Genomic DNA, 23615 nt, shown 5'->3' with positions numbered 1-23615 from the left:
ATTAAGCAGTTTTGTAGGTAACCTAGCAATCTTACACTAAAATTCTTTTTGAAAATGCTGCAAAACCTTCCCCCTCAAAGCTCTTTGAACCAGCTTTACCATCCTGCTGCTTTCTTCATTATTGAGCTAAAGAAATCTTGACACCTGGTTAGTCTATATTTTTATAAGAGTCCTGTTTTTAATTTTCTGAAAATTTTACTTTGTCAAGGTTTAAATCTCTCGGGTGAAACAGAGTTATTACTGGTTACCATGATGTATATTTGTAGATTGGCAAGTGCGCTCTGTATGTGGTCCACAGTAACCTGAGAGCATGGTAATGCATGTTTACCAGGTTCAAAAGTAGGTTGCCGAGGCTGTGCATAAGTTAGCCTTCATCCAGTGGTTCCGATGTGAGTAGCAAATGATTCTATTTGTGTGGATGAAAAAGTTTCAGGAGCCAGAGCTGGGCTTGTGTGAGGAATTGTGGGATTCCAGCCAGAGCCAGAATTGTATAGAGAATCATGAGCGCCTTTCCAGGAGAGCAGCCCAGGGGTATGAGAGTGCCCATGGAGGCAGATGCTGGTGTTCACTCCTTTAGCACCAGGAGCGGGGGTATCTAAGCTCTCATCTGTGTGCGGAGTGGTTCCCTGGAATTATCACCCTTGTCCTTCAGGGAATATCAGACATTAAATCCACTTAGTTCAGGTGCCCCTCCAACCCCCCTGCCAATTATTCTTTGATTATCTCTCTCCTTCCTCCATCAGTCCCATTTTTCACCGTCTCTCCCTTCTATCTGCCTCCCTATCCATTAACAGATGTTCCCTGTATTGGAATGGGGTGGATGATGACCTCATGTTTAAATAACTGGATATATATTTATTTGATTATTTCAGGGCTTTCTAGAATGCCTTAGTGGCAGCCTTCACGGTGAATGGCAGTCAGTGAAACATACAAATCAGGGAAGAGAAATTTCCTATGTATTGTAGCAGTGCATGGATCACCTTGTTTGGTAGCCCTCAGTTGTTTTGAAGTGGCAGAATACTCAAAGTACAATGCTGCATTGTACTTTGAGTATTCTGCCATTAAATAACTTAGCACCTGGAAGTCAGGTAAAATGTTGCTGAATGTACAAATGAGTGAAAAATGAGAAAAGCTATTGAATCTTCCTTGCCAGAAGTCCTTATAAATAGAACAAGTCACCATCCAGTGGGAGACTGAAAATTCCCATGCTTGAATGCAGGAAGATGGAGAAGGTCAAATATTCTCCAGGATCTTTTGGGGACTTTTTATTCTTTAGTTTGTTGATGTCTTATCCTGGGATGGGGAAATGGTTCAGCAGTGTCGGGAAGGAGGCCTCTTTAGCACGATGTTGGTGAGATCCAGGAGTAAGTGTGGGCTGAGAGTAGCCCAGGGAATCAGAACTGTGGAACCAGTGAGAAAGCCAGACTTCAAATTAGTGATGGCTGAAGCCTAAAACTAAGGTCAGTTGATATCCTGAGGGCAACCAGGCCTAGAATATAGACTAGGATTTCCCCAACTTAGAGCTCTGACAGAATATGGTGGAGGACAGGGATGCTACTCTTGTTGGAAAGTGAGTAACTCCCAGCTACCATTTCCTCTGGGGCTTACCTGGTGCTAGGTTCTGTTCAAGGTGCTTTCTATATGTTATCTCATTGGAGCTTCTCACCAGGCCAATGAGAGAGGGGATACCTGTACAGTCATAGGTGAAGAAGTGGGTTTTAGGAAGGTGGCATTTCTTTTCTAAGAACATCAGCTAATATTGAAGATTGCATGGGACCGGGCTTAACGCTCCAAGCCTGGGCTGCTTATCCCCATGCTGTGCTGCCCCCGGCATTGGCTTGTATTGCCCTGTGGGGTTGGTTAGCCAGGCTCTTCCCTGACGAAGTCCTATCAGGCTTGAAGGACTAGAGTCTTTCCCACCTGTGCAGAGCCAGGTGGGGTGGAGCATCTGGAGGCCATTTATAGGCCCCATGAGCATGGTGGGCACAAGACCCAAGTACTCTTTCTCCCAGCACCCTACTCCTGGGCTGGGCTTCTCTGGGACCTTTTGGGGCGAGGGGCAGCTGTACTTTCTTTGAGCTCTTCCTTGATTTTTTTCCCTTCCCACCCCCTACACACAGGGCCTCTGAGGGAGGTATACTACCTCTCCCAGCTTTACGGATGAAGAATGAGCACTTTGTGAATGAGCAGACCCATCCTGCCCCCTCTGCATGTTGTCTGCCACGTGAGAAGTCAGCAAAACTCCTTCACATCAGGATGCTGAAGGAAAAAAATGATCCTTGACTAGGAAATGGGGAATAGGAGAGGAAATCATGCTCTTTTGGAGACAAGGGAGGATTTTATAGAAATATGTTCAGAATGGTTTTACAGAAACTGCCCCTATCCACACTGAGTCGGTTCAAGAAAGATTCATTTGTGGAGGGTTGAAATGTTCCTATTAATATTCCTTATCTAAGAGAAACAGAGGAGTCTACTGAATTTCACAAAAAGGTAATATGAAACCTGATCTCTGAGGGTCTTCTTTAATATTTTGCTTCCTCCTTTGTTGTGGAGAATATCTTTCCGTCCTTTATATGCCAACCTACAGCACAGGGAAAAGATAACATAATCAGTATGAAAGTAGTAGCAAAAGAAAGTACCCATTTGCATTTCTGGCAATAACTACTTTTGATCTTACATCGTATTGGTCTATAATATTTAAGGTGCAAAATCCCGAAGTTATTAACCTACTTTAGTTTGCTGAGGTCAAATAAGATTAATAAAATATAGACTTTCTAAATTTAAATTTTAATTATGGAATATTTTAATCAGAGAAAAATAACAGAATCTGAAAGGTGTTCGTGTATGTACTCACCACTCAGATTTAACAGTGACTAATATGTTGCTATATTTTCTTCAAACACCTTTATTTTGGGAGGACTATTAAGAAAACAAGACATCACAGGCTCACTTGACATCCAGCCCTCTTTCCGTCTGTCCCCTCTCCATCCCTCCTTGGTTCCGTCATGGTGCAGATGTATATTGTTTCCCTGTGCATTTTTTGTATTTCGAGAAACTGGTTGTGGAAATTTCGAGTGAAATTTACTTTGCAAACACATTTTGTGATAACACGATCAGTGTAAAGCCATATGTATATTTTTGAAGTTATTTTTCTGAGAGATATAATTATTAAAGCACCCAGTTATTAGAGGAGGTTGAAGTTCGTAAAATAACTACCAAAAAATGAGTTAGACTTTAAGGAGTCTGTTCCAGTTTCTCTTGCCCTCAACCCTCTGAGAGCCTTATAGATCTTTCCGTGTGTGTGTGTGTGTGTGTGTGTGTGTGTGTGTTGGGGGGGGGGGCTTCTGGACGAGGTTCCTAGAGCACATGAGTTCCACAAGGACAAGGACAAACAAGAGCCTTTTTTTTTTTTTTAAACATAGTAGTTTTTAATTCCATCTAATCTGTTTGCTAAGGTTAGGGGCAACTTGGTATTCACATGCTATTTACCTAACATTTCCAATAGTTCTCATCCTCTTTCAGAGTTTATTGCCTCTGGTTGGTAGTGGGCTCAAATCCTGATTTTTCAGATCCTCATTCTCAGGAATGAGAAAGTCATGATCACTCTATCTGCAGATGGGCAGATTTCTATGGGTGAAACCAAACCAAAGGATTGTCCGCAGTTCTACTGGCTGTGATGAGTGGCACCCAGGAGGGGAGCTAATTCCTCCTTGGTATTGGCTGATTTCATAGTGGAAGGACGTGCGTCACAAGATGGATGCACTTTTAAAACTTTATTTTATTTTATTTTTTTTTTAAATCTTTTTTTTTTTAAAGATTTTATTTATTTATTTGAGAGAGACAGAGAGTGAGAGAGAGCATGAGAGGGGAGAGGGTCAGAGGGAGAAGCAGACTCCCTGCCGAGCAGGGAGCCCGATGCGGGACTCGATCCTGGAATCCCGGGATCATGACCTGAGCCGAAGGCAGTCGCTTAACCAACTGAGCCACCCAGGCGCCCAAAACTTTATTTAAAAAAGTAATTTCAGTACTGATTTTCAAACCAGATCTGTGGCACACCCTCTGGTCTTTTTATCCTCAGCTCCAGCTGATTCCCTTTGGAGTTGCTTCCAATTTATTCTCTAGAAAGCATCTCCTTTCAATAACTTCCACTGGGGGTGAGTACATCTATTTAGCTCAATTGTTATTAGGTTGAACCATGTGAAATTCCATTTCCGTAGGTCAAAAATGGTTGGATGTCAGTAGTTTTAGTGGTTCAACACAATCGGTTTGGGGAACCCTAAACATTTACAGGTCAGAGGACTTTCGAGCTGATGAGTCCCATCAAGATCATATAGTTGTCCAGCTGCCGCCATTTACAAACAATCACCTTGGCGCTGGCCGGGGATTGCCCAGTTGTCCCCTGACAAACTGTGAGGTGTGGTATAAACTGTCAGGCTCTAGGAGGTGCTGGCTTAAAAGGCTCAGGATAAAGGGGGGGGTCCTTTGGGCCCAGAGGACTGTACCCACATGGCAGGGCAGGCAAATTGAGCAAACTCCCTGAAATGGCTCAAGTTCATGAGGCCTAAAGGACCTGAGTTTGCCTCAGGGTCTGAGAATTTGGATCAGACAGGACCTGTTCTGGGCTTCTTCCATCTGAATGGAACCCTTCTCATCCCACAGTGTCTGAAATGCTGTCTGTAGGATTCAGGCCATACACCTGCCTACACAGGACTCACGTGGGCAGAGGGCAGGTGGAGATGAGCCTTTCTGCCCCAGTGCGTCCCTTTGGCATAGCTGGATACCAACCTACAGGGAAGGCTTCAGCATAGGGTTCAGAACAGGGTCCTGGATAAGAATTCAAACTGTTTCTCACGTTCTTCTGCGTAATGATCTCTGTTCCTTTTTGCTAGAGAACGATGGACACACCTCTAATCTAAGTAAAAAATCAATGCATTTTCATTAGAGAAAATTAGAAAGATGTGTGGACATGTAGAAAAAAAAATCTCCCACCTTCCTACCACCATAAATAATTACTATTAATACTTAGGTAGATTTCTTTCCAGTTTTTAAAAACACTTAAAAAAATTCCTAGTTACATGCTAAGTCTATATCTTGATACTGCTAATACATATATACTGTATGTGATAAAAATATATAGAGTACTCTAGATAAAATACACATTGCCAAGGAATACATACTACTATAGAAATTCTACACAGACTACAACATACATTTTATATTCCTATCTTTTTCACTTATGGTAACTAAGTACTCTATGAACACAATTTTTAAAGGCTGTGTAATATTCCATCAAGTGATTTTTTTTCCTCCCATTGTGTAGTTACCCATTTCTCTTTTTAGAATACTGCTTAAGAACATGAATTCTGGACTGTTGGGTTCAAATCCCAACAAAATGGTTGTGTGAACGTGGCAAGATACTTAAGCTCACTATGCCTCTGTTTCTTCATCTTTAAAAGAGGCATAAGAATTCTATTTATTCTGTTGTGGAAAAGAGACCATAGTCTTCAGATTTATTTATTTTTATTTTCTTTGTTTCTTTTTAAATTTTTTTTTCATAGTCTACAAATTTAAAAGCCAGACCTGGCCATTTACAAGAGCTGCGTTGACAGGAAGGAGGAGGAGAACACTTACTAGCCACAATCCAGGTTCCTAACATAGCAAGTTGCAAGCAGGCTTCTACACCCGAATATATCAAAGGCCCGCTGCAAGGTTTGCCTTTAGTCAGGATGGGAACAGGGGCCCAAAGACACTAGGGTGGGGCATGGAGTCAGGAGCTAAAGGTATTGAAAACATTCTGTTCAACATAACAGAATTTGTCCTTGGCAATCTTTAGAATAATTATAGTATTCATACAGCGGAGTGAAGCACTGAATATTTACAAAGGGGTCGTGGTGTTGTACAGGGAGCAGAACAGTAGCACTGATTTGTTAGTTGAGCTTTTTAACTTCTGTGAAGGAAGGACTGATTTTCTTTTCTTTTTTTTTGAAGATTTTATTTATTTGACAGAGACAGACACAGCGAGAGCAGGAACACAAGCAGGGGGAGTGGGAGAGGGAGAAGCAGGCTTCCCGCGGAGCAGGGAGCCCGATGTGGGGCTCGATCCCAGGACCCTGGGATCATGACCTGAGCCGAAGGCAGATGCACTGATTTTCTTAACTCAAAGGGTCGCTGTGAGGACAGAATGCATCAAATAGGGGAAGGCAATCTCTTCTTGTAAAGGGCCAGGTAATAAATATTTTAGGCTTTGCAGGCCATATGCGAAAGCAGCCACAGAATATGTAAATAAATGAGCATGGCTGTGTTCCAATAAAGCTTGCTTTATGCATTGAAATTTGAATTTCATGTAATTTTCACATGTCACAGATTATTATTCCTCTTTTGATAAAAAAAAAAGATTTAAAAATGTAAAACTTTCCTTCCAACTCACAACTGTGCATAAGTAAGTGGTGGACCCCATCTGGCCCCTGGGCTGTAGGAACCTCTGGCTCAGAATAGCCCTCGGCACCCATTAAGTGCTGTGTGTGCGCGTGGGCTCCCACAGTCAGAGCTGTTACCACGTCACCGTCTCTACCCTAGGGCCATGCAGTGCCAGTCCTGGAGGAGGCCAGGGTGGCCGCACGCAGGCCCCTGCATCCCTTTGACCTCCTGAGAATCTGTCTGTAGCAGCCATAGCTTCATCAGCTCTTGGCTTCATCGTGGCAAAGCGCTCCCTTCCAAAGGCTGCTTGGTGAGCTGTGCTGGAATCCGGGGACCGGGCTTCCTGACCCATGAGCTAGGCCTGCTCTGGAGCGAAGGTAGTGCGCGTTCTGTGTCCTCTGGCCTACCTTTACCCTGTGCTCTTGCTGGGCATGGGTGACGAAGAGAGACAGAGACACCTGCCATGCATGGCCGCGGCTAGATCACGTCCTGTTCCAAGTAACAAGGGAGGGGAGAAAAGGGGCTTCTGAACAAGGTGCTAGAGACCCGAGCTGGAAGTGAAGGGAAGAACCAGTGGGGAGTCACTAGCATGAGCCACGGCGCTTGGATGGTGCAGAATCCTGGGTGTGCTCAGCTCCGTAGAGAAATTGCAGATATCTTTATAAACTTTGACAGCATTATTTCATTATTCATGAAGGCTTTTTTTTTTTTTTTTAAACCATAACCAGCTTCATTTTAAAGGAAATTTATTCTCAAGGCATTTTTTAATTGAGTTTTTATGGTAATTCTTTGTGTTGACTGTTGAATCAACATTCCAAATAAACTGTTCACGTTTATCCTTTTATTCAGTAAGTCTCAACTCTGCCTGTTCAATAATGAAGTGAGAGGAAACCCAGAATTTTCTGAATTGTATACATGGCAATTGCATGGCCTTTTCGGACCTCTTAAGAGTAATTTTTATAAAGGACATTATTTTTTAACTAAGGAAATTTGCCTTAAATCCAGAATTTTTGGTGTGATCTACCATTGTGTGCCCACGTGGAGTTATTTATGAGTGTGCGTGTGTATGAGTGTGTGTGTGTGTGCACATGTGTGCTTCAAAGTGGTATTGTGAAGACTTTTGATAACTCTGGAGACGTAAGTTTTTTGAAGGCGATTACTATTTTATTTATTTATTATTATTTTAAATGCCTCTGAAAAATTATTTTATTTTAATTCCAGTATAGTGAACATACAGTGTTATATTAGTTTCAGGTGTATAATATAGTGATTTAAATACTATTTCGTGTTTGGATGAAACTGATCATGTCAGGCCCCATGGGCCTCATGTAGGAATAGAGAGCCAACCTTATTTGATGAGAGGAAGAATGAACCAGTGGCTATGAGGCATCGAAAGGTCATTGGCACCAATCCTCTGCCCTTTTGTTGTCTCCTTGGCACTCCCGTACATCCAGTCCTTGTCTCAGTATTTCTTTTCTTTTTTTTTAAGATTTTTATTTATTTATTTGAGAGAGAGAGAGCGAGCGAGAGAGCATGAGTGGGGGGAGCAGCAGAGGGAGAGAGAGAAGCAGACTCCCCACTGAACAGGGAGCCTGACGCGGGACTCGATTCCAGGACCTGAGCCGAAGGCAGATGCTTAACTGATTGAGCCACCCAGGCGCCCCCTGTCTCAGAATTTCTAAGGACAGGAACTTCTCAGCTCATTCTATTTTTCTTTTAGCTGCACAGAATAATATTCATCCTTCAGTTGCCTGCAGGCAGTAGGAGTAGTTCAACTCACAACGCCCATCCCGCCTCGAACACCACACCACACAACCCTTTCTTTTCTCCCTGGGCCAAATAACTAAATTAGTTTTTTCCCCCAACTTTTCTGTTATGCCTTCTGTTCAGACATTTCTGCCTCTTTCTGGCCGCACTTGTGTGCATGATTTCCTGCTGGCTCGCTGTGTGTGTGCTGGAACTGTGTACTGTGTCCAGATGGGGCCTGACTTGGGACCAGTCTGTGGAACCTCCTTTGTTCTTCTTGTTGTGCTCCTCTTAATGAAACCCAGCATGCCAGAGGCTTCTGACTGCCACGTGAAATGGACTCTTCTTGGACTGACTGTCAACTCTGACTCCTCGTTCTTGATGCTACCAATGGTCTTGAACTCTCCTAGGTTTCAGAACAGTTCCAGGGAGGGGGTTCCTTTAGTGACAGTAGGTGGTTGCAGATGGTCCTAGAGCTCAGTTAAGCCAGAGGTAGTATCCAAATGATGAGTGTGGACTTGCCAAACCAGGGGAAGCAGCCAGGTTGAAGGGCAGGAGGTAGCAGGTGGGGGAATGGAATGACAGAGGCCAGGCAAGGAGAAGAGCAGGTGGCGCTGAAAGGGAGGTACAGTGGGCAACCGAGGTGGTTGAGAATCTGCTGTCCTATACCCTTAGCATCTTACCGGGTATTTCTTTCATGCAGATCTTTTGTATTTTTACCTAGAAGAATAAAATTTTAATGATGAGGAGCTGGGCTCTGATGAATTATTCATAAGCCAGATTTCCCTTATTCTCTAGATGTGTGCTTGAATTTTAAAAAAAAATTTTTACAGGACTTTACATTTTTGTGATTAAACTTCTTGCTAATGTGGCCCATCTTCTTTTTCTCCTAAGACCTTTTGAACCTAAATAGGAAAAAAAAAAAACACTATAGAATTCAAGTGGTGACTCTGCCACTTACTAGCCATGATTTTGCACAAGTGCCTGGGTCAGAACTCTCAGCTGTAGGAAGAAATGAGTAACATTTATCTCATTCATAATACTCCCCTCATTGGGTAATCAGGAAGATTAAATGAAATCCCACATTTAAGTGCCTGGCATGATGCCCACCAGGACCAGTCCCAGCTGGTCACAGATTTTTTTTTTCTGCTTCTCAGCATATTCGCCATCTTGCCCATTTGTAGGGCAGATTTGAGAGGGTGCCTTCTCTGTATTCATCCAAACTGTTGATTTTTATTGAATTTAATGGAGAGAGACCAGGGCCAGAATCCAAAGATTTCTAGAAGCTGCTTCTAGGACTCTTTGGAACATTGGTCTATGTTGGGGACCACGAAGTCAGATGCTATCGAGAGCCTCCTTATATAAATGTGCAAAGTAGCCAATGACAGAGGGTGGGGCCTGCATGTCCCACCTAGAGCAGGCTTCTTCTTCTTCTTCTTTTTTTTTTTTTTTTTTTTTTGAGTAACAGATGATTATCAACGTAGTTTTGTGTTTTGTACATATTTAGTTAAACATCGATTGCATGAGATTTTGATGTTTCTTTTTCACACAGTTCTTTTCTTTTTCATTTCAAGTCCCAACCTAGACCCTGTGGAAATCTGACCCTAATTCAAACAGTTCTTTTTTAAAATCTTATGTTATTTAAATTCAATTAATTAATATTTGGTGTATTATTAGTTTCAGCGGTAGAGGTCAGAGATTCATCAGTTACGTGTAACACCCAGTGCTCATCACATCATGTGCCATCCTTAATGCCCATCACCCGGTTACCCCATCCCCCCACTCCCCTCCCTCCTGCAACTCTCAGTTTATTTCCTATAGTTAAGAGTCTCTTATGGTTTGCCTCCCTCTCTGAATTCGTCTTGTTTTATTTTTCCCTCCCTTCCCTTATGATCCTCCGTTTTGTTTCTTAAATTCTATACGAGTGAAATCATATGATAATTGTCTTTCTCTGACTTACTTTGCTTGGCATAATATCCTCTAGTTCCATCCACGTTGTTGCAAATGGTAAAATTTCATGTTTTTGATGGCTGAGTAATATTCCATTGTGTGTACAATGTGTTAATGTAAAGTCCTATAAAAAATGTACACACACACACACACACACGCACCCCCCACATCTTCTTTATCCATTCATCTTTCGATGGATATCTGATAGAGCAGGCATTTCAATAAAAGTCACTGCCTAACCAAACCCTTGTTATAGGGAGTCAAGGTTCCAGCTCCACTAGCTGGTGGATGTAAGTCCCTAACACACTCTTGCATTTGGTTATGGTGGAGGGCAGTGGCTCTCAAAGTATGGCCCAGCAACCATCAGTAGCACCTGGAAACTTATATGAATGCAAATTCTTGGGCCTCACCCCAGACCTACTGAATCAGAACCAGAGTGTGGAAGGGGCAGCGATCTCTTGGAACAGAGCCTCTAGGACATTCCGACCACTCTCAAATTTGAGACCCACTGATTTAGGAACATGTTCTCAACTGTGGCTGGACATTGGATCATCTGCGGAGCTTTAAAAATCCAGTTACTTGGTTCCCACCCACAGTTTCTCATTGAACTGATTTGGGGTACAGCCTGGACATCTGGATTTTTCAAAGCTCCCCAGGGGATTTTCAGGTGCATCCTAGGTTGATAACTGCACTTCTAGGGAGCCTGTTGAAATGCCCATGTACTCCGTTCTCCTGGGTGGGAGGTGAGGAGTGGGATGCATGTGTAGTCTGACAGAGCTCCCAAGTGATCTACTGTACCAATCAAACCCTGCCTCCCCTTGGAGAACATGACCTTAAACTACCAGCCTCACCAAATATCCTTGAGAGGGCTTTTCGTGGACTGAATATTCACTCAATGTGATTTGTTTTAAAGGTTGCTTTTAATGCTATATTTGTTCAGCAAATGTAGACGCTCATATAGCACAAATATTAACTCCTAAATTCTCAAAGGCTTTCCCCACAATATGCCATCTGGCAAGCATTATTGTAATCATCTCTTTATTATCCACACTAATGAAGGACTAGCATGGTATTGGTAATTGAAAAACACAGATCATTTAAAAATCATTCAGGCTAGTGCTGGCCCTGCTTCCCCAACCAGGAAGCATTCAGGAGTAGAAAATATTGACTGATGACAGTTTCCTACCTTCCCTGTGGAGGTACTAATACATCTTATTTTAGTCAGAAATGTGTGCGATAGAAGAAGCGAGAGGCTTCTAAATTATAATTGCTTTTTTTCTGAATAAAGGAGTCTGTTTTCTCGAGAAGCCAAAAGCACAAAGCAGATAAACAGTGAATATATTTAAAATGCATTTGTACGTTGGAACCAGTGGATTCACAGTGTGCTTTAGTAGAAGTTGCATGGGATTTGCGGAATCAGTGGGTCTGGATTCTAGACCTTACTCTGCTAATTGCTTGTGTTATTTGAAATGAGCCATTTCACCACCACTGGGCCTCCAAGTGTGGTCCCCATCCAGCAGCATCAACATCACTGGGGAATTGGTTAGAGATTCAAATTCTCAGACCCATTACAACCCTTCGGAATCAGAGACTATGGGGTGAGACCAGGACTTGGTGCCCTCTAGGAGATTTGAATGGCTGCTCAAGTTCTATCATCACCGTTCTCTACCAAGGTGCAGTTTTCTCATCTATAAAATAAGGCTATCAGTAGATAATGTCTGAAGGCCATCCCAGCTCTTCAGTGGCCTTGATGTATGGCCTGAAACGGGTTGGAAGATTCTCTGTCTTGGGCCTTGAACCTTTCCTTGGATGTGTGATTGAAATAACTCAGCTAAAAAGCTAGCGTGTGGGTAACAGAAGAGAAACAGATCTCTGGGAGCTCTATACCCAAACACGTCCTAGAATGTTCACTATAAAATAAATTGTGTTTTCTTCAACTGCTTGGTACCATTTTCCCAAAATGAAAAACCCCGGTGCTTTGGAAGGGGAGGCAGACGCTACCCCCTTCTCTGGGGGCTGAGAGCTGTCTGTTGTGATTCACGGAGCGGCGCTTCTACAGGAACTAACAAATGGCGTCTCGGAAGGATGTACAGGGGTACACAGGCTTCAATGAAACAAGGGGAGATTGCAAGCTATTTATCAAAGCTCTTGCAGCTTCCATTTCAAGACAGGTGGAAAAAAATAACACGGAACAAGAAAAGAAAATAAATCTGTATCCAGAGCATCTCATAAATAAGAAAGGAGTGGGGAAGCTGTTGGCCTTGCTGGATTCTCAGAGTATTTTTGTCACAGTATAGAAAGCTTTCAAATGTTTTGGCATGTAATTCATGTACTTTTTTTCATTATCAAAATCTGTGGTTATAAAATCATTTCACTGGCTATTAAAATCAAAAGAGAAAAAGGAAACAAGCATTTCAAGGAGAGGGAGACTGGGAAAATGATACCTGAAGTTAAAAGAGAGGGAGAAGAAGAGCGAGAGAGCAAGAGAGCACGTGGTTCACCCACAAATACAAAATAATTTTTTTTTTCATCTAAAATGCAGTGATGCTTTATAATTTCGGATAAGTCATAGGAAATCAAAGGGAATTTTCTAATTGGCTTTTGTTTAGTAAGAGCCTATTTGCTGGAGACAATAGGGCATGGTTTATTGAACATGAGAGAGACTTTGGTCTGTTATGTCTGGGAGGGATGGCGAAATTTTAACTTTTATTTAAAAGGATGGATCACAGGCCCACTTTGCCGGAGCGAATGATGTTGGTTGCGCAGAACCACAGCCGACGAGGACCTGCATTGGTCCTCTTTGTGAAATTCCCAGCAGTGTCCAGTTGACCAACGACTTGCCACTAAAATCCTGGTTAAGAGCCCATGCTCTGAGTTCAGATTCTGGCTGTGCCGCGTACTGGCTCTGCAGCCGTGGGCAGGCTCCCCACGTGCTCAGCCTGGTTCCTTGTCTTTCAGAGCAAGATAATAATAGAACCTACGTTGTGGGAGTTTTATGAGGACGAAGGGTGAGCCTATGCAAGGTGCTTTACATCAGGCCTGACGCGTAGTAGGCATTATTGTATTGGGACTACTTGCCAAATAGCTCTGTCTCTTTAAAAGACTCCTAAAAATAAACTACATGATTTCTTAACTCTACGACCTTCTGAGAGCACTATTTGATACCCTCCATGTGTGCCTAAGGAGGGGTGTGATTGGTAGGAGGCTCCACGTGGATCCTGGGAGCACACGGACACAAGACAAATGACCCTTGAGCCGTGGGGGCTTGCTGCCTGGTCAGCTTCCCTGACATAGCTCTGCGGGGTTATTCGAACTGGATTCGGAGGAACTGATTTTTGTCATTTGACTTCCTTTTTGTGTGTCTATTTTGGGAATGGACTCAGACCAACGCTAGAAATAGGTGTGAAGTAAATGTCATGTTTTTCTCGTTTACATTTGACACACTCTTCTTTGTTGGCTGGGCCATGTTCGTAGCAGCTAATATTGATTAGCCTATATTTTTCTCAAGTACACTTTTCTCAGGCTATGTGAAGTCTGAACGCTAACAGTACCAAAATAAATGCATTCGACTTATAAGCCAGGGGGAGGGAACAAAGTAGGAACAAAAGCATGCCGAGCCATATTGTCCAAACAAGACATTGCCTGCTCTGCCAAATCCAAGCTGAGGCCCTGGGCGAGCTCCTTGTCTCATCTGAGTGGCAGTTTCCCATCTGTAAAAGTGGGGATAATAGTAATAATGCCCAGCGCCTAGTTATTATTAGAGAATACATGTAAAACACCAGCTAGTGCTGGCCCTCAGCAAGTACTCAGCAAATACCAACTTTTAACATGTTACTTTAAAATGTTAAAATCTAACATATCAAAGTCAAAATAATAAATTTATGTATAATGGAGGAATTCCACTCTTTTCTTCTAAAGAACTAAAGCTGTCATAAAACCTTTTGTTACGAGTTACTTTTTATTTATTTATTTATTTATTTATTTATTTATTTATTTTTAAAGATTTTATTTATTTGACAGAGAGAGACACAGCGAGAGAAGGAACACAAGCAGGGGGAGTGGGAGAGGGAGAAGCAGGCTCCCTGTGGAGCAGGGAGCCCGATGCGGGGCTCGATCCCAGGACCCTGGGATCACGACCTGAGCTGAAGGCAGACGCTTAACGACTGAGCCACCCAGGCGCCCCCACGAGTTACTTTTTAGACAAAATCTCTGGTCATTTCTTTCCAGCCTTTTGATCTCCTTGTTATTGAATACAAGCCTGACGCTCTTCCTCCAGTGGGTATCAGATGAAGGCTGAACCCCACTGCATTTGATCTGCCCAGTGATTTTCATTTTTGTTACAATTATATTTATTTTAGGAGATGTATCTTTCTTATCATAAGTGGTAGTATTTTGGTATTTTAAAATCTTTCCAACATCTTTTTTTTTTTTTTTAAGGTTTTATTTATTTGAGAGAGCACAAGCAGTGGGAGAAACAGGCTCCCTGCTAAGCAGGGAGCCCTACGTGGGGCTCAATCCCAGGACCCCAGGGTTATGACCCGAGCCAAAGGCAGATGCTTAACTGACTGAGCCACCCAGGTGTCCCAAATCTTTCCAACATCTTAAATTAATCAGAATAAAATGCTAAAATAAAATATTGATATCACTGCACTGACCCAACTTGCTATAGAGATATGGACAGAGATGCTCTCGAAACTGTGAAACGGGCCAGTAGTCCTATAATTTTAGATGTCCTTTATTAGCTCATAATTTTTTTTTTTCAAAGCAGAATGGAAAAGACGGTTTAAATGTACTCTTCAATAATGTAGAAAAGTGTCGGTTGTTTGAACCTTGAACAAGCGAACAAGAAGGTCTTCCTGTACTTGAATTAGAAAAAATTGCAGTGAACCAAAATTTCCCTGGCAAATCAGAGATTCAAGCTGTTTATTAAGACATATTCAGGAACAAAACAAAAATAATGTAGTTGCATACAAATTACCTGGGTTATGAGGTAAAAGCAGTTTTCTTTATTATCTCTTTAACATTTCTTTTTCATCTCCTTAACACCAAAAAAAAAAAAAAATGACTTCTTTAAATCATTTGCCATTTAGATCTGAATTTTGGGGACAGATCTTGGTGATCGTTTTCAACGATTAATGGTGGAGAGTGTTTGCAGCTCTGAGCAGTAGTCTTATGGTGTTTACTGAGTGATCTTGAGCATTTGGAGAATTTGCTGGGCATATTTGTAGCTATTATTTTGTCTCTGTGGCTCTTGGCACTGTGTGTAGTGACCCCAAAGCCAGAAAGCTGCCTGACAGCAAGCTGGTGTCAGGACCGTGTAGACACCTGAATTTTATCAAGTGTGTATGCTCAGAGGCCTGCAGCTGGTGTAAGCCTGGACAGGTCGCGACGTCCATGGGCAGGTGTGGCTGTCCTCAGCCCTGACACCTGAGGATGAGGAAGTTAAGGTGCAGAAGGATGAATGCCAGAGATGTGGCCTCATCCCAGGTCTCCCTCCCCAAATGTTATTGGTTCCATCAACAGCACAGCCACCAGAAGGGCAGTTTTTATATTATTTTCTTTTCCCCACAGGGCCCTACGTCTAAGAATAATCTTATATTTCGCTCTTCAGCTGAGTTTCCTAACCCCGGATAGGAAAGCTGCACCTGTAGAAAGTAAAGCCCCCACCGCCACCCCAGGAGGTTCACGTGAAGATAGAAAATGTCACGCTCCTTGATTATTTGGAGCTGGGGAAAGAATTAACCTGATCAAACATTTTGTTTTAATCACAGAATCATGTCAACCCCGCCATGGACTTCACCCAGACGCCTCCCGGGATGTTGGCTCTGGACAATATGCTGTACTTTGCCAAGCACCACCAGGATGCCTACATCCGGGTAAGCATGCAGTCTTTCATCTGCTGTAGTGTTCCTACTAAATTTGAATTTCTAACTTACAGATATGGAGGGATTACCTTTAGATGAGTGGCTCCGGAGTTTTGGCTTTCCCCATTCAGTAAAAGAAATATTAAAATTAAATGAAATCAATAGGGACACTGAAACCGAGATTTTTAACTTAAATTTTCTCACGCGATGACATTAAAAAAAAAAAACACACACACACAGTAGATACCGGAAAACGTCTTATATATAGTTCTACAATGAATTATGATGAAAACTCTTAAATAGCCAGGAAGATAAATGAACTATCTATCCCAAACCTGCACAATCCCAACTTTAGTGGAGACCCCTGAGGCTTATTCCACTTGTGGGAAGAGAGACCGAGGATTCTCTCTGGTTCTGCTTCTGTTCAGTCCAATGCCGGAGACCCGATAGGATAAACAAAAAGAAAGAGAGGAATGGGAGAGATGGGGAGGGAAGAGAAATGCCTTCTCTCATATTTCATAACAAACTAGTGAAACTCCAAATACCGAGAGAGAGATTCCTTTGTGGGCAGGGCAGAAGGAAACCGGAAGGTGCCCCCTGCTGAGTGGGCAGTGCAGGTGTGGCCAAAGCCTGTAATTCATGGGACACTCTGCACAGTGAAAGATTGTTCTACCCAGCAGCGGCCCCCTTGAAAAAAGTCATGCCAGATTTCTGAGTTCCCTGTAGGCACTATATTTTAACTTTATGTGTTTTTCTATATATGTGGTTTGATAAGCTTTGATTTATACCGAAATATTATTTGTAATTTGATTATGTAAAGGATTTCATGCATTCCTGCGAATGGTCTGGGATCAGGTGCTTGGTCAGAAATGCAGTCTTTCATAAGAAAATTATTTTTTCATGAAAGTTTAATTTGGCTTATATGCGTGTATATTTATTGCACAGATTTTTTTTTCTAGGAATATAATCTGCTCTCACAGTAAGTAAATTAATATTTTTGAGATTCCATATAGTATAGCCTTGGAGGGTTGAGTGTGAAAAGAAGAAGCCAAATAGATATTGAATTTAACATTGATTAATGTTTGTGGATGAAGGTTTCTAAAATTAGAGCTTATTGATGCTGAATGTATTGTTAATTTCATAAAAAGCATATGTCTCATGAAAAGTAATTTAACGTTTGGAGCCCATTTTCCTCAATGCATTCTCTAAACTGTTATAAGTAAAATTAATACATGGCCACTTGAAAGAACTTGATATCTGATAGGGACTTAAAAGAAAAAACTATTTGTAAAGAAAAATGTGGCCCTTTTTGTCCACATGCCCTTTTCTATTGTATTATTATTTTTTTTCACATGCCCTTTTCTTTACTGATTAGACAATATCTATATGTGATTCTATCTATATCTCTATATCTATAACTGAGATGTCTGTTATTTTCTCAAAAGTGTCTCTTTTCCTGATGTTTTCTGTGTCCCATCTGACTTTGGGACATTAACTCCCGGATGGAAAGCCAAAGCTATTTACATGAACAATTGGGGTTAGGGGATCACATATAAAATCTGAGGCCTTCCGCAAGGAAGTTTTGGGGTGACTCCGAAACAGTTATCCCAGTAATAGTGAAACGTGGTACAGATAGTAGAAACTGTCATCCCAGACAGCTAATTAAATTTTTTTTTTAAGATTTTATTTATTTATTTGACAGAGACAGACACAGCGAGAGAGGGAACACAAGCAGGGGGAGTGGGAGAGGGAGAAGCAGGCTTCCCGCCGAGCAGGGAGCCCGATGTGGGGCTCGATCCCAGGACCCTGGGATCATGACCTGAGCCGAAGGCAGATGCTTAACGACTGAGCCACCCAGGCGCCCCACAGCTAATTAAATTTTGATCTATGAGCTGAGTGTTCTCTTCTGAAACATAAAAATGATTTTGTTTTTTTTTTTTGAAATAAGTTTATATTTTGATGAAATTTGCTTTCTTTTTGACCAGGTAAATCTCTCCTGTCTGAATGCAGTTATTCATTTATTATTTATATCTTTCATTCAATAAACTCTTATGCTGTACCTGAATATGGCCTCACCTTCACTTTGCCAGTCGCATTTAGTTGAGATATTTAAAAGGAATTATAACACACACATACACACCCACACACAGGCACACACACACATATTTCCTCTTCGCCCCTGACACCCCCCTCCAGCTATCCTGTTCCCTCAAATACCATGTATTTGTATTTTTCTGAATTGTCTTCTTGCCCTGTGTTCTAATTCATCTGCCACTCACTTTTCGACACACCGTACCAAGGCTTCCACTCATCACTTTCCAGAAGCTGTTCTCCTGCCAAATGGAGAACAGCCCCCAGCTATCTTCATCTCCTCTGGCTTTCCATTGACACTGGACACTGTGTGCCATTGACCAGTTTTTTTTCTTTTTGCCTGAAGCCAGTCCTGTCTGTCTTGGTTCTCTTCTTGTCCATTTCTCTTCGTCTCTCTGGTGGTTTTCTCTCCCTCTGCCTGTCCATCTAATGCACACTATCCCAAGGACTCAACTGTAGACCTTTTTTCTTCTCAGTGACTCAGGCTGCACATGTTTACTGAGTAACTATCAAATGCCCAGGGAGCTAGTTGATGGGGATTCCCCAAAGAACAAGTCACTCATGAGTCCTGTCATGAAGGAGTTTACTGTCTAGAGATGGAAAGGAGGGGTGAAGAGATAAATACCAGGCACTTTCCAAGTCACTTGGAATGTATTTTGATTCGGTGGTGGTGGGGCGGGGAGGATACTGGGGACACCGAGGAGAATCACCAACACACATGTGGGAGTCAGGTCTGGAATGTTTCCTGGAGAAAATGGCATCTACACTAAGACCTATTGGATAATGCTGGATAATCAGATGAAGGGAAGGGGACACGGGAGAGTAATCCAGGTGGAGGGAGACATGCAAACAAGTAAAGGTATGGCCTTTTTTAGGGAACCAAAATAGTACAGTGTGGCTAAACGGAAGTGCTGAATATAATCTTGGCTTGAGGCAGATGTGGGCTGGTTCATTAGGGACCCCAGAGGCCTCACGCAGGTGTTTGTTTGACTTTAACCTCAAGGCATTGGAGAATTTCTGAAGTGTTTTAAGTAAAGATGATGTGAATAAATTTTAGAAAAAACCCTTTCCTGCCAGAAAACAAATGTGAAAAATCAAGACTAGAGGCAAAAATGAAATTGGGGAACTTAAGGAGAAACTGAACTAAGGTAGTGGCAGGGGCAGTGGGGAGAAGCAGTTTGAGTGAATTATCTTGGAACTGAAATAAACTGGGCTCTCTCTCTGAGGAAGAGGGAGATGACTGGCTTGAGTGAATGGAAGGACAGTGGTGTCATTAATGAGGGTCTGTGAGGCGCTAGTCATTTGGAGACATCCACACCCTTATATGCATGTGGGATATCTGTCCAGTGGGCTTGTCTAGTAGGCAGTAAGCTGTGGGCAGCAGAGCTCAAGCCCAGGTAGACGCCACATTCTGTAAATTCTACATTCTTAAATTTGATCATTACCTTTAATATGTTCATCTAGATTGTTGCCGTAGTATCTTAATGGCCTCGCTGCTGAAGTCTGATATCTTCATGCTCACCTTCCATGCCAGCTTCTAGGATGATCTTTCTAAACAGAGTTCAGAACACTTTGGGCACTAACCCTGGCCCACAAGCCTCCCGCTTGTGGTACCTGGCACATCGTATATTTTAACAATTTTTTTGTTAATTGATTAGAGGCTTTCTTTAGTTTTTATTTAAATGGCCTCATGCCAAGGATTAATTTGTTTTTATCATCTGAGAATCATGGGCTTCGTTCCTTTTAACAAAACTACATAAAGACATATTTTTGCAACATGAGTTTATTGACCGGCAGCCTGGTTTCTTGTGTGTGATTTTTTTTTTTTTTAAGATTTTATTTATTTGTCAGAGAGAGAGAGAGACAGAGCACAAGCAGTGGGAGAGGCAGAGGCAGAGGGAGAAGCAGACTCCCCGCTGAGCAAGGAGCCCGATGTGGGACTCGATCCCAGGACCCCGGGACCATGACCTGAGCTGAAGACAGCCGCTTAACTGACTGAGCCACCCAGGCGTCCCTCTTGTGTGTTATTTAAATGTACTCTGTAACTGTGTAATAATGAAAACACTGGATGTAACTGAATTACCCCACACTTGGACAGGCCCAGAACACGAGGAAGAATTGCAAATCTGAGCATCCCACTATGCCTGGAGTAAAACCTGGAGGCATAGCATGATTTCAGACTTCTGGGTCTTATTTACTGTGGGCATAATTGCTTTCACTTTTTCTGGAGCTGCTTCTCTCCCCAGCTCTCCCCACCAAAGCTCTCTCTGTGAGAGGTGGAGGGTGGCACTTGGCTCTCTCCCGTGATCCTGCTGTCATTATTTCACAGATAGGATAATGGTGCAGCGCTGAGTGTGTTGCATGTTTTGTTTTTGTTTGCCTTTTTTGTTTTGTTTTTCCCTCCCCTCCCTGGAGTGGCAATTCTCAATACCTTGGAAGAAAGAAGATTAGGGACTCCACTGGAAATAAAACCTTTGGACTAATAACATGTATTCTTGTTGTATTTAATTATTCATTGGGAGCTGCTGAAAAACCCAAAATGATTTGGTTTTACATTTGGTTCAAGACTCACGCTGGCTATTGTGGGAGTCAAGATTGAGCCACACAGCAGGAAGTAATGACGAGGAAATCTATGGGCTCCAAAACACATGGTGGCCAGATCTGAGGAAGAAGTAGGATCATAAAAAATACTTAAGACATGCGACATCTAAAAGAAAGAATGGTTTCAGGATGCAGTTCAGTCTTGACAGTCCCATTTGTCATCCCGTTTGATCCGAGAGAATGTGTACCTAGAGGGGTTTGGGTAGCCTATGAGACATGTTGCATAGATTAGCTCAGTCTTGAAAAAAATCCTCGGGAAAAGCATTGTCATCACCGTTTTGTAGACTCAGGAACTGGGATCTAGAGAGGTGCAGAGAGTTCCACTAGGTCAAATAGCCGGTAGACAAGCAGAACTTAAACTTAGGTCTTTGGCCTTCAAATATCAGGCTCTTTCCAACCTGTAGCTTCCTGTCTCTGGGCTTGAAGTGTGGTGGTCACAACAGTGCTGTTCTTGAAATGGAGGAAAAGAGGACAGAGTCACATGGTTAGAAGACACGGAAAGTTGATGATGCCATCCAGAAAGTGTTTGTATTTACTTACGGTCTTCCTAAATCTAGCATAATCAGGAAGTCATTTCTAAAAGTAAGAGAGGTGGTCCCTTCTCTTTCCATTTAACTACAGACTTTGTATACAACATCACATTGTCTTTATTAAATTGTAAATCCTGTGCTCGCTTTGGCAGCACATATACTAATAATAAATTGTAAATCCTTTGAAAACCCAGGCTGTCTTTTTCCTATATGTTACCATTACCGAAGATGTGATTGAGACTCGAATGATGTTATTTAAAGGAATAAATGGGCCTGGCAAAGGTATCATTGCAGAGCTTTCCAGATTTCCGATGTGGTTGTAAGTTTCAGACTAGTGACATGAGAAGTGACATTTAGAAGATCAGGGGAGCTTCAGAACCTATTGTCAGTCATCTGTCTCCCTCTTGGCATTACAGACAGACAGAAGCATGCTGTGCATTAATCCCAGACCCTAAAGACGTCAGATAAGCTATTTAAATGTGCAACAATAAAAGCCAAATGCATGCAAATGAGATATTCCTGTTATTGCTTACATCTTTTTCAGAGGAAAAAAATTCACACAGAAAAGGAAAACAGCCCATCTTCTTAGATGCTAAAAAGCATCTAACTAAAGGAAGAGAAATTCCTTTTAACAGTCGCATTTATTCATTCACTGACTCATTCAGGAAATATTATCAAACACCTACCATCTGCCAGGCTGGTGCCATGCGCAGTGGATGTGGTGGTCAACAAGAAAGGCAGGGTCTAGTTCTTAAATAGCAGAAATTAGAACAGCAGACAAAAGAAGAGAGTAGAGCTTGTTTGTTTTATTGTGTTTTCTTTTCTTTTTTTCCCCTCTGCCTTGAGGTTTTTCTTGTTTCCTTCTGAATTTTTAGATGTGACCTATCCTGGGCACATCTACCAAGTCACAGAACCTTTACTTGATAGTTCTTTGCCGTTTCCCACAATATTTTGAGCAGGTAAACATTTCACCATTTTATAAATTATCATACTATTTAACTCTAAACGAATCACTTAGGACTTGCTTTCTTAACCAGTGACCTAATTTTAAGCAATGGCACTACTTCTTAGAGAAATATTCTGGTGTTTTGTCAGTGGGGACTAGAACAAACCTGACGCCTCTTGTATGTTTTCTTTGGTGTGGTATTTGTCGTAAATAAAATGTTTTCTTAATGAGGTTGTTAGGCAACTAACACAGAATTTATAAAATCTTGAGGCTTCTAGTAACAAAATTAAGAGTAAACACTGGAAACTACTTGTTTTGCATGCACCCTGCAATTCTTGCCTCCTAGCTTATGATGAACATTTCATCTAATTGGAATGTCTTTGCACCCTGGGTCACTATGCTAGACGATAATGGATTTCCCGAGTGGGGAAAAATAGAAATCCCTTTAAAAATAAGATTAATTATAATGGTTTCATGCAGTTGTGAGCCAGGGCACATGTATGTTTCTAATGTTATACCAAATCAGAACAGAAATATTTATAATATGCCAAGTAAATTTGATTATGGGAAAAGATGGATATTTGTACTTAAGAATTGTTTTCTCAAGCTTCTTTCACTATAGTCATTTTTTTAACAGATGAAAAATTTAAAGCGTGTTTACACTATTTCAGAACCTTTAAATGGATTCTTCTTCCTCATGATGCATACACAGTAAACAATACTTCTAAAAACTAGTTGGGAGAAATATTGGCTTAGATCTTAACTCACCACTGAGATGTGGAGGCCTAGGTCTGGAGGCAGAACTGAAAAGGAAATGCTCTGAGATGACCTAGGATGGAAGAGCTACCATCTTTTAAACCTTTGCCTATTTTGAGTACTTAACATACATTATTTGTAATCTTCCGTGCAGTGCTCCCAGAGATGGGAAGATAAGGTGACCTTTGTACCCTCTTCTTCCAGTACACAGATCTCTCTGTTTGCTGAGGCCCACCTCAGGTTCAAAGCCGTTTTGGGGATACTCCTTTTGACTTCTCTCTCCTGTGTCAGAGGACATAAACATACTTGTAATAGCAAACACAGAGCTTGCCATGAGATAACAACTATGCTTAGCACATTTATTAATCTTTCACAACACCCCTATGAGGTCAGCACTGTTGTTATTTCTTTTTTTTTTTTTAAGATTTTATTTATTTATTTGACAGAGACACAATGAGAGAGGGAACATATGCAGGGGGAGTGGGAGAGGGAGAAGCAGGCTTCCCGCTGAGCAGGGAGCCCAATGTGGGGCTTGATTCCAGGACCCCATGACCTGAACCGAAGGCAGACCCTTAACAACTGAACTACCCCAGGCGCCCAGCACTGTTTTTATTTCTATTTTACAGATGAGGAAACTGTCACACAGAGAAGTTAGGTGGCTTGCCCAAGGTCACACAGCTGAGGAAGTGCCAGACCTGCATTTAAAGCCAAGCA

At 42.0% G+C, this 23615-nt stretch overlaps 1 protein-coding gene across 4 annotated transcripts in view; it reads left to right on the top strand.

Moving 5' to 3' along the window:
* ELMO1 (engulfment and cell motility 1) overlaps positions 1-23615 on the top strand; it is a 512699-nt gene that overhangs the window by 234740 nt on the left and 254344 nt on the right. For all 4 annotated transcript variants that reach the window (XM_078059467.1, XM_078059469.1, XM_078059466.1 and 1 more), the window contains one exon: positions 15885-15989. In XM_078059467.1, coding sequence (XP_077915593.1) covers positions 15885-15989 — 105 coding nt within the window. The remainder of the gene's footprint in view (positions 1-15884; positions 15990-23615) is intronic.

This window comes from Halichoerus grypus, chromosome 12, assembly GCF_964656455.1.
Source record: "Halichoerus grypus chromosome 12, mHalGry1.hap1.1, whole genome shotgun sequence".
In the NCBI taxonomy this organism is placed as follows: domain Eukaryota; kingdom Metazoa; phylum Chordata; class Mammalia; order Carnivora; family Phocidae; genus Halichoerus; species Halichoerus grypus.
Note: the sequence above shows the minus strand (reverse complement) of the source record. Positions and strands in the feature narration are given on the sequence as shown.